Source organism: Geospiza fortis, unplaced genomic scaffold, assembly GCF_000277835.1.
Source record: "Geospiza fortis unplaced genomic scaffold, GeoFor_1.0 scaffold131, whole genome shotgun sequence".
NCBI classification, from domain to species: Eukaryota; Metazoa; Chordata; class Aves; order Passeriformes; family Thraupidae; genus Geospiza; species Geospiza fortis.
In genome coordinates this window covers 506,524-518,654 of record NW_005054391.1, presented here as the reverse complement: position 1 = coordinate 518,654, position 12,131 = coordinate 506,524, and the positions used below count along the sequence as shown (strand labels likewise).

The following is a 12,131-nucleotide window of genomic DNA, read 5'->3' as shown; positions in this document are numbered from 1 at the left end:
TTTTGTTGTTTGAAGTGGGGGCAATACATAATGGGATCTCTGAATGAGGAATGTATTACACAAACAACAAATATTACTGGTTTTCCCTGGGAAATGTTTTTGGGCTAATTTTGACAGGAACACCTTTCACTGGATGGATACAGATGATTTTGAGAAATCGGTAGAGGCTTCTTGACTAGCAGACTCATGCTTCAATTGACTGGTTCTGGCATATGTCAGAATTACAGGAACTGCTTGGATGATGAGCTTACACTTTGTGGTTAAAACCTTGCATACAATGGGTCTTGGTGAATAAGAAGACTGTCCTTTTGCTCTTTGTACAATATTCCTAATGTCAGGGTCTATATGATGGGGTACATATATGTGGAATAAATCTGGCTCTTCTGATATTTGGTGACCATAAAGAGTCAGAAAGAACAAAAACAATAGAACATCACATCATCATTATAATTAAATTATTATTATTATTGTTGGTGGTGGTGTTGTTGTTATTGTTATTTTATCACAAAAATTGTTGCAGTGAATTCCTTTGAGTAGATCTACTTTTTTTTTTCCCCGAGCAGGTTCTATACAGTTCGCTACAGAGAAAAAGGTAAAGACAAGAAATGGGTTTTTCAGCTCTGCCCAGCTACAGAGACAGTGGTTGACAATCTGAAGCCAAACACACCTTATGAATTTGGAGTTAAAGACAATGCTGAGGATAGTGTTTGGAGCAAGACTTTGAATCATAAGACAGTTCTCTCTAGTAAGTATTTGACAATAGTTAATCAAATAGCTGCTGATTTTGACAGTATTTTTTCCTCTCTTATGATATTACTTAGATTAAAGTACTGATAAACTTTTTGTTGTTTAAATGCCATCCATTTTGCCCCTAAAAAATCTCTTATGAATTGCTGAAACTAGAAATATTTTGGTTTTGAAAAACTGCCACCTAGTCTTCTGAAAGGTGTTCTCTTGTCATGGCAAATAGAGGATCTGCTGCAGGTTGATAGAATTCTAATGATGTTTAGTACAGATACACATCAAATGTTGAGTATGAATATTTATACTTCTGACTGGATTCTAAGCTTTTTCATTAGGCCATGAATAATAAGATGAACTAATCCATCAACCATCACACAACTAATCCATTGAATTTCTTCCATCATGAGTGATGACAATTATTAGTGTTATTTGAATCTTCTTTTACACCTGCATTTACATTGAAGCTGGTCTTCAAGTTAGATAGAACCTGTCCTGCCTCAATGGGCCCTTTATTGCTCTGCTCAAAAGATGGATTTGAAGCTAATTTGCAATCAAAGTATTGTATGGATCATGTCTGAAGCGTGCAGTGTTGTGTATGCTTTTGTTTTTATTTTCATGGGGCAGCGTGTAACACCTATGGCTGGCTGTCATTCTGAAATCCCAAGACAATGCAGGATAAGTGATGCTAAATTGTAAAAACATGTATTGCTGAAAGAATCACTCATACCAGCAGAGGAAACAGGCATCACTAGAGTTTTCCTCCTTGTAATGAGAAGAGAGGACTTAACAGATTATCCAGTATGATTTATTTTCCTCAAGTATTTGTATAAAGGTATTTTGAAACATAATGTTGCTCAGAAGATGCTGTAAACTCCTATGCTTGGTATTTTTAGCTTGACTCAAAATTTAAAGAATGAGAGTTCTCATTAGAGAGCCTTATTCATTTGAGATTTCCAGCTGAAATTTAATTTGGACTTCAGTTTTGACTTGTAGGTGAGTTACAGAGCTCAATATACTTGAGGATAAGGGAGGGGAGCAGTATGGTGGCTTGTAACACTATGAAAACCTTCATACTTCTTAATAAAGAGCTTTCTTGGCCTTAATTATAGAGTACAAAGTTGTAACTTTGAAGCACCTGCCCAGTGTCCATGGAGCTGTTTTAGCAATCCAGAATAACGCCATGGATATACCATAGCATAAGAGGATGATGGTGGTAGCCTTTTCCTATACCTGATTCACAAAAAGTTCTGCTTTGCAGCCTTACAGATATCCTACCAAGTGTTTTTTTCTGTTTTTTTTTCTATGTTTCAAACATCTTAAAGTCATCTGTAGAGCAAGTGATGAAATATATTTCAGCACTTAGAATAAGAGCGAGTGATGAGTGCAAATATTTATAGTTTATTACTTGTTCAAGACTGATGATAACATCACCAAATCTTATCTTTCTTTATAATGTATTTCTAACTTCTGTTTCTTACAGACATTTTACTTTTTAATAGGTCAGGAGAATCATTCTTGTAAGTTTATGGAGACCCACTAAGTTTGGTTGAAAGATTATTTCTTCTAAGAGTTAATATTCTATTTACATAAGATTTCTTTTGTCAGCAGTGTAGACTTGTGTATTCAGTGGATGCTTCTGCAGCAGCTAAATCCCAGGAGTTTTTAATTACCCTGCATCTCTACATTCTGGTCTACTGATAAAGAATCTTATAATGGGAAAATTGTCAGCACTTTAGAATTCAAGCCTTTCATATTTTTAGTGTATAGCAGGTAGATACAGAAAATGTGAGCAGTAAACAGAGAGTGTATATTTATAATAAATGTACAACCAGATGCCTGTAAAGTTTATCAATCAACACAGACAGACACTTCTTTTCTGTGTTAATTTCTTCTTTTGTGTCAAGTTCTTCTCATATAGGAGAAGCATCTCAACCTAAACCAAACATCCTTCACTGTAAATGTTCTTGTTCCCACTGCAGAATATATCAATTACTAGAAACTGGAAGTTCTTTTGCAAGTTCCTGGATTTGTTGAATCCACAGGCTGAATTTTTGTTATGTACTAAACATGTTGGGAGGGGTTGGGAGGAGAATCTGCTTTTAATTCATGATTTGAAAACACATGAAAGGCATGGCAAAACTTCAACATTTATTTAACTGATTTTTTTCAGAAGAGATGAAAGTAGCTTATTGCAGACTGTCTTGCCATGATTTTCTCATGAAGTCATTGAGAAACTTCTGTCACTTTTCTCTTGAATTTAGGCCAATAGTAAGTCCTGTTATTTAGAAGTATCAAGCACTTTGAAAGACTTGTTTCCAACTTAAAGGTATCTCAATTGATATTTCTTTAGAGTTGAATTTTTTTCCGTACTTCTCATCTATTTAGGATGGAATTTGGAAAAAATATGATAACATGTAGCTTGACTCTTGTTTGTACATCCATTGTTGGAAGGGCAGCAGAAAAGTGTAAAGGTGGAAGATGCAGGGAAAGTTTGAAGCAGCAGGCTAGAATAGAGTAGGTGCTGAACAGGACTGTTTCTTGACTTACACAACAGCTGCATCACAAGAAACTTCTAATACTTAGAAACTAAGAGGAAAACTTAAGAGAAAAAAATTCAGAGTTTAAGGCTGGGGGTTTGTTGATACACTGAGATAAACAAAACCATAAACAAAACAAGAAGAATACATTTCATCTCCTTGCTGTCAAAATGTGAAGAGAGGGACTTGCAGATATATTAATGGATCTGGAGACACAGGACAAAACATTTTTTCCATAATGTGTTTTTATACAGGCTTTTAATTAAGCCTTCTAACTTTCCAAGCTGACAAATAAAAGGTGAATAAACTTGGTTTGCTTTGCTTTGGACAAAACAAGAAATTAATTCTGTGAATTTATTTTTCTTTCTGTCAAAACAGGTAAAAAAGTAAATGGGCAACTCCAGAATATGTATAAGTTGGTACCCAATTCCCAAACACAGGTATGCAAAACAGTCTCTTTTTAAAGCTGATTCGTATTTCATATGATCAAATCTTTTATTCTCTGTTAGTGTTCAGTGAGAAAGAAATTATCAAGGCCACAAACTGCCAATATAGAAAACAATCTGTTAAATGCACTGTGTGGAAAATGTTTAAATGTGTTGATGGACAAAATAATTGAGAACTGTAACTGAGATGATTACATACACTTTTTCCAACCTATCTAAGATAAATCTGATGGTTTTCAGCTGTAGATTCAAAACTTAGAAGTTGCTTATTCCTTTGTAGAAGTCAAACAAACTGTGATATTTGTTGTGATCAGTTAACTTAGGGAAAACATGGTGATGTGATTTTATAGAGTAATTTTGTATATACTCAAGCTTTCTAAATTAGTCATCGCACTGAATTCACTGATAGTTCCCATATGTGAGGCAAGTGTTTGCAGAACCAGAGGAAGCTGGAAAGGGCAATTTAATCAAGTTTGCTAGGCTGTCTGTTAAATCCTTTTATGTGGCATGGTAAAATTTTTACCATTTAATTTTAAAAAATTGATTTTTATAAATAAAGATTTTTTTTTTCCCCTCACTTGACTTTTTCCATAAACATTCTCAAACAAGCATGGATGGCTTTCATTTGTTTATGGGTTTGTGTACCCAGATTTTTTTTTCTTCTAAGATCTGAAGCATAAATGAAGGCTGTCTAGATCAAACCAGCTAGTGGGTTTTAATACAGTGAAAAAGAGACATTTAAGTCATAACTTTTGAGCATTACCAGTTCTACTATGAGATTAAATTGGTTTATTTATATTTACTTTCCTTGTTTTTTAATCAAAGTGCAATCTAATCTTCTCTAATCTTTTCAGCATCTAATCTTCTGGAGGATTTTTTTTGTTCTGCTTCTTTTTAGGTTACTATCCCTGAGGCAGACTATGGGATAACTTCCCAAGAAAAGTTGTAGAAATCCCTCTTCCTTTAAAGATTTTAGAGGGTTAACTCATGAGTGTTAATTATTACAAAAGAATAACCCATTCTTCACAATTCTCTTCTGTCTCAGATTTTCCAAATGTTTTCATGGTAGGAAATGGTAATGCATGTTTTCTCATTGTTTGTTTTTCATATTTCAGAATATTATAAATGGTCTGTAATTATCAGACCTGGAATTCCTTCAGGAATCAAATCATAATTCATTAAATATATTTCCTTCTAGGAATAATTAGGTATGCACAGAATCATAGAATCAATGAGGTTAGAAAAGATCTTTAAGTTCCTCAAGTCCAACTGCTAAACCAGCACCACCACCATGTTTACCATTAAGCCATGTCCTCACATGCTGTATCCATGTATTTTTTAACACTTCCAGGCATGATGATTTCCCTACTGTTTCCCTGGGCAGTCATTTCCACTGCTTGACACCCCTTTCTGTGAAAATGAATTTTACTAATATCCGATCTAAATCTCCCCAGTGCAACTTGGGGCCATGTCCATTCACTTAGGGCAGTAATACTTCAATAATTGCATTACATACAGAGTTAGATCAGTGGAATGCTTACATTATTGGAAATATACTTGTGTCTTGAGTTCAGGAGAAAAGGTTTTATTTGTGAGTAATATAAATCCAGTTGGTTAGATATTCAGGAGGGTGCTCATCTCATTATGTTGCTGAAGTCAACTTTGCTGTTGACCCCTTGGTCCCACAAACGTCTTTAAAGTTGCACAGCCCAAAATCAGGGAACTCACTCTGGGCTATGGAGTGCAAGCTGAGTTCCTTTGCTCCTCTTAGCAAACCCTGTGTGCCAGAACCCTGACTGTTATGCTGCTTCTGTGCAAGTAGGGATTCTATTTATGCAGGAGAAGTCCTGAGAAAATGAGCTAAAACAGCTCTCCAAATATTTGCGCAGCTCAAGTATGAAAGGAGGACTAGAGCCAACATTTAGTCTTTTCTGTGATCTTCACAGGGCTCATCTCCAGAGCAGTACTGCTTTATCACCTCCACAGAAATATCATGAAAACATACCATAGATTATTCTAAATGTTCTCTTATCATTCTTATTTTAGTGGTGCAAAAAGCCAAAAAGCACATAGTTTATATTGTTCCTTCAGTTTCCACAGCACTAGGTGGGGTATGTTTCTGTGGTGTGATCAGATCATTGATGCAAAGCCAGAATGAGTGTGATTTAGGCCAAGTTTGTTTGTGCTTCATTTTGCTCCAAAGACACAACTGACTCATATCAACATGGTCCTAACTCTTTTCTGTAAGGACATTTTTAAAGGCTGTTTATTAAAACAACGTTTCCAACCCATCCAGTCATTCTGCCCTTTCAACATCAGTCACATATCATCTTGTGTTTCTTTTGGCAGTTTCATCCTTTAAGTTTGTCTAAGCTCCCAGGGCTGTGTGAGCAGCAACTAAGGAGAGAGTGGAAGAAAAGGAGTGTTCTAGAAATGGTTTTTCTTCTTCTCTTCATAAACAATGGGTAGTGGTAGGGCAGAAAAAATGCAGTAGAAATTTATTTCCTCTTCTTTCTGGTTAAGTTCCTCTAGTTTCATGTCGGCCTGGAAGGTGGAGTCCTCCCCAATTTTCCAGCCAAAAAGGACTCTTAGCTTCTACCATTTGTTAAACTCTAGAAGGAAACACTTCTGCTCTTCCAAACCTTATTCAGTCCAGACTGACCATGATCCTTCCTTGAAGAATCTCTTATGTGCATGCCAGTTAATTTTGGCTTTTTGAAGTATCAGAATACAACACAGAAAGAAAGAACAAGTCTCTTAAAGTAATGTTACCATGTGCTGCTTCACAGAACATTTGAGATTTGCAGTCCTGTAAGAATATGTATATGGTAAGAAATGAGATACCTGACCTATAGTATAATTTACATCTCTCATTTTCCTCTGAAAATAAGGAATGTATTATTTGCCATCTTCTTTCATGATGGCAGCAGCTATTTAAATAACTGATGTTCCTAATGCCTATATGCTTTATATTCCCTATCTGAAAAATATAGTTGATAGTGCCATTCCTACAGATGATGGGCTGACATTTCCAAAATAGTTTGTAAAAGTAGTAAATATTACTAGAACTATCTAAATTAGTCACTTTGTGGAAACTGAGAAGAAAACTTTGTCAGCATGGGTAGATTTGAAGTGCAGCAGTTACAGATTTGTGCAGGTGAGCAGTCTAATTATAGCAGCTGAGGAACGTGGATTTCACGTCAATTATTCATTCCTGAGTGAAAAGCTACATTTTTAATATATATAAAGGTATTTTGAGTTTTTAAATTGCTATCATTGTAGCTATCCATTATTAGTCAACAAAGAAAGAATGCTCTTGTCAATCTAAGAACTGTTTACTAGTAAAAAGGCTGATAGTGATTATGATTAGAAGTTCTACAGTAGTGGTTACACAAGCACTCACTACAACTTCACAGCTGTTTATTTGATTGTAAGGCTGCTGAGGAGAAATACAATAAAATGAGCACCTTCTTCTAACAAATGCATCCCATCCCATCTGTTAGTCACATGAATAGGAGAGCTACTTCAAAAGCAGATCATCTGCAACACAATTTTTTCACTAGAAAACAAAATGGAAATGTAAAAAAAGAAAAATAAAGAAGGAAGATTATTTCTACCCTCATATAATGACAATAATTGAACCATGTTCACACCAGTGCAAAACTGTTATTAGGTAGCAAACAATGATCATAAAGTTGCCTCCATCCATTTCCCCAAGGAAAGGTCCATCTTGCTTGTGGAGATTGGCCTTCTTCCAGCTTCTTAAACTTTGGTATGTGTTGAATGTGTACCCAGCCATTGTTTTTAAAGCTTTTCAGAAGTATTTATAATAGAACAAAAATAGCTATCCTTAGGTAAATGATTAGCACTTTGTCATCAAATGCTGACTTCTCTTGCAAGTGTTCTTTCACATGAAGTAGGCCAGATGTCATAAAGCACAAAATTAACATTATCTGGTTCTGATTTCAGTGGAATGTATTTAGCATGGAAGGAGTTATTTTCTTTCTTGTAGCTCAAATATAACTAAAACAATTCCCTTTTAATGTATGTAGCATTTTTATGTCATTAGCATTACAGTCTACCTTTTCTCATCACTTGAGTGTATTATTAAGCTTTCAGAATTTGTTCATAATTCTTTTCTTTGTTATCAACTATTTTCTTTTAATAGCTGTGGGGTCCATTCATGTATTCCTTTTTTTTAATGGTATCAATATAATTTCATATTCACATTTAGGCAAGATGTAATCTGGGTCAAAGGGATACGAACAGCATAAGACTCCGAGTATTTAGCATAAAAATTTAAGAATCATGTAGGTGGCTGGCCACTTGTGCTTTGGAAACAATTCCACTAAGATTTTTCTGAGCTAATCTACTTTAATAAGGCTATGCACCCAAGAGTGCTAATGGTTTACAAATGTGCACCTGGTTCTGGAATAGTCTATGTTCTAAATATAGTGTTCCTGAGAATATATTTGTGTCCTGGGAATCTGTTTGTGTCTTGTGACCAAATTGTATTTGCATATGTTTCACATGTTTTGCTGTAGTTAAATTTCAGCTTTACTTCAGCATTCTGAATTACTCCCCAGTCAGTGCTCCAGAGATCCTTAAGAGAAGAAAGAATTGGGGTTTCCTAAGCTGTCAAATACTGTGGTTTTATTAAGCAAAACATCTCAAGCTGATAGAAGGAGATCAAAATGCGATATTACCACATTAGCCTGTGGGAACTGAAGCACAACCATCAGGGACCAGGGCCAGAGCATATCCAGTGTTAACTTGGGACAGGCATGGTATTGGATTAGAACCCTCTATTTTTATTACTCAGTTCAATTACTATTATGGCAGTTCTCCCAAGGTACTACTTTTATCCATTTTTTCTTTTTTTTCAGATTATACTGAGTGATAATAAGAAATTGGTCCCTGTCACAATAATCAAACAAAGTAAGTTTGTGCATTTCTTAAAATGTATTCTCATACTCTGCAAGAGTAACTTGAGACTAAAATGTGTGTCATGGCAATGGGATGTCCTGCAGCTGGCCCTATAATAACATAAGCATGGAATTTCAGTTTCACCAAAATTTATATGCCAGGAGAAAGAGATGTACAATTAGGAGACAATGTGGAGGAAACAGTTTGCAGTCTCTTAAACTGAATGTAAATACAGAAAGGATTAGGAGGGTGTCCTCATCTGCAAATATTGAGGAAAGACTTTTAGAATTCTGGGGTTTGTTTAAGGTGTGGTTTTGTTTCTATTTCAGTTTTGTTGTTGTTGTTGTTTTAATTAGCTCCTAATATCCCTGTGTTGTCTCCACAGTTATTCAAAATCGGACACAGTCAAAAGCACCAGATAGTTCTTCTCTCCCAGGAGCAATATTAGGTGACTAGAAGATATTTTTATTATTTCTCTTAACCCCTGGTTGAAACTTAGAATTGTGCAAATGCTTTTAATTTTCTTGATCTTAATTGTTTTTCCTTGCATATCAAAGAGTGTTTTGCAGCTGGTGCAGACAATATTTGTTACATTTTATGGTGGTACAGATGGTTCAAGAATGTTGTTGCTTAGGTGAAGTAGAATCATTTCATTGTCATTGTATTTAAAAGAGGACACTGTCACTCTTTAAGCCGAGGAGTTCTTTCATACCTCAAATAAAGTTCTATGGCAAAGATCTTGTTGAGATGAGGGATTGTTCTTACTGAGCGTTTAAGATAGCACAGTAACATCACATCTACAGTCACAAACCTGATATATTAAACTACAGAAATCTTGCAATTAGAATTTGATGCTAGATCTCAAGGCATTACTGTTTCCCTCTAAGCCATTCAGTTTCATGCTTTATGTTCTTGTTTCACCTATAAGAATATGCAATATTGGCTTAGAACATTAAACCAGGAGAAAGTCTGTCATACAATGTGATGAACTACTGGTCTGCCTGAAATTTCCATGAAAGGCTCACTGCACCATGTACCCTGTGACCAATTTATTTCTGGATTTATTGTTTATTCCTTTATATATTTTCTATGACTGCATAACTTTGGCTGAAGTTTTCTTTGTGTGAGTTTCAGTGTATTGATGTGAGTCAAACACACACATACTAACCCAGTCTGGTGTTGAGCCCACTTGGCCCACCAGACAGAATCTGTCCCAGTATCTGTGATGCTGCAGTATTCCAGAGTTGTGTGTTCCAGTGCTGAATGATTTCCAACTCTGATAAATCATGAGATGGTGGTGATAGAGAGAGTGGTATAAAGGGCAAATAGCACCAAATGGGAGAGATAATTACAGGATAGAACAAATTCATTTTCCAGATATTCAGAGTGAGCTCCCAGTGGTTTAGTAGTAGTTCCTCACATATCTCAGAGAGCAGACTGTGTGCTTACATGTCTTCTGGAATTAATGACATACATCTTTCTCTGTAGTGCACCTAATTGTTCCAGGTCTCAATGAAAGTCAGCAGAAACTTCCTCCTCTCCTGACAATAGATGACATACCCCAAGCATCCAGGAAAAAACTGGGTAAGCAAAAATGCTAAACAAATGAGAAATGCTGAAAACCATTTTGCACTGTGAAAATAATGATTCATAAGTCATTAAATCCTTGCTGTAAATTTTTCTTTTTAAAGTATCTTTTAATGAGCAAAACAAAACCAAAGTCACATGTGTTTAACATAGCTTGTAGTGATTGTGCAGTGGAAATTCATTGGGTCCTAAAGGTACTCAGCTGTCCACATTTATCCATGTTGGCTTACTTAGTCAAACTAAAGTGGGACAGAAATAAATCTGTGGTAAAAGAGAGCAGATATATCTTTGTAATTACTCTCTAATGCCTGTTCTTTTAGCTAAGAATGAAACTGGAGTATGGCCTGCTGAATCCAAAACACCAGAAGTTCAAGAAATCTCCCCACAGTCCCTTCCAGGTAATGAAAATTCTGTTTTTAGAAACTCTGTGGAATATCTTTGCCAAATGCATAAACTAAAATGAAACCCATCTTTGTGCTCTACAGTTAAAATAGTAGTTGGAAAACAGGAGGATAGTGGCTGAATTAGCAAGGAGTGGTAATGTGGATAGAAATCTGAATCTAATTTTGGATGAAAGTTTCAGGTGACATAATTATTAGACTTCTAAAGCTACTTAGAATTAGAACCATACTTTGGGGCATGATGGATGCCTTGAAATTTGAAAAATGGCAAAGTGAGGTTTATTGTGTAACACAGACTACTTTATGAATTTGTATGACAAGTACAGTCATGTATTTGAACATTTTCAGTCTGGGAGCAGGGGAGGAAAGAATTGGAAAGAGCTGAATTGTGCAGAGTCAAATGATGAAGATCACTTATCACCCACTTTATTGACCCACATTTCAGAATTGTTGAAGAAGGCATATGCCTATCTCCATTTTCTATAGTCTGGCTCTAATCCTATAAGTGATTTGGAAGTCTTGGTTCTGCTGTCACAAGAGACAATAGCTGCCTTCTGCCAACTGCTTTGCTGAAAGGAAGAAGGGATGCTTGAGCAGTGGCAAGAATGTAAAACTAAAAAGGAATTTGAGGAAACAATGACCAAAGGTTTGCTTTGGTTTGGTTTAGACATATTATGTGACCTTGCTGGCAATATTGTCTTCTGTCTGTCAAGTTTTTCCTGGCTGGATGAAGTAGTGTAGCATGTGGTTTCTTTGACATCACACGACTCAGACAGATTCTGCCCTTAAATATGGTTGTGTTTATTTTATTCCTTAAGTATATTAAAAAAATGTTATGCTTAACTTCATCATAGCACCTTAGTCTTAAAAAAAACCAAAGCAGAATAAAAAACTCTTCAGAAAATACATAGGGAATTAAAAAGGTGTAAAGAAATGCAGCAATATCATGTAATCATTGACAACAATCTTTCAGACTAACTGATCCATCTTTTTTTCTTCTGTGAAAATGTTAAAACCTAATCTTCTACTCAGTAGATAAATATATTTTCCAAATTCTACTTTAAACCATTCCTTCCTGTCTGCAAAACCTTCATAGGGATGGCTCTTTTCTGTTCCTCCTAAATATTAAGAGGGGAAAATCAATGCCTCTTCACAAGAATTTATTATCAAAGGACACATCGAAAATGTGTGGATCCTCTTCAGAAAGCTGTAAGGAGTCTTTTTAGGTTGTTTGATTAGTTTGTTTTCTCTTACAGTTCAAGGTCTGTTGTGGAATTAATTTTTTTAATTTTTTTACTATATTATTAGATTATTTACCTTGTTCAAGTAACTGCTGTTTAAGAACTGGAAATCTGGAAGTGTATTTTCTAGAACTTTGCCATTTTTTGTGAAAGTGAGAACTGAATATGTTTGCATGGTTGGTTCTCCGTCAGAATCCGTGTCCTCAAATCTCAGCCCTCAAGCTTGCATTCCTCTAATCCAAATGTGTA

The 12,131-nt window shown here is 35.5% G+C and overlaps 1 protein-coding gene across 4 annotated transcripts in view; it reads left to right on the top strand.

Annotated features, from left to right (window-relative positions):
* ABI3BP (ABI family member 3 binding protein) overlaps positions 1 to 12,131 on the top strand; it is a 136,263-nt gene that overhangs the window by 39,674 nt on the left and 84,458 nt on the right. For all 4 annotated transcript variants that reach the window (XM_031060791.1, XM_031060790.1, XM_031060789.1 and 1 more), the window contains exons 5-10: positions 564 to 745; positions 3,660 to 3,721; positions 8,614 to 8,665; positions 9,039 to 9,101; positions 10,142 to 10,237; positions 10,561 to 10,638. In XM_031060791.1, the coding sequence (XP_030916651.1) occupies positions 564 to 745; positions 3,660 to 3,721; positions 8,614 to 8,665; positions 9,039 to 9,101; positions 10,142 to 10,237; positions 10,561 to 10,638 (533 nt within the window). The remainder of the gene's footprint in view (positions 1 to 563; positions 746 to 3,659; positions 3,722 to 8,613; positions 8,666 to 9,038; positions 9,102 to 10,141; positions 10,238 to 10,560; positions 10,639 to 12,131) is intronic.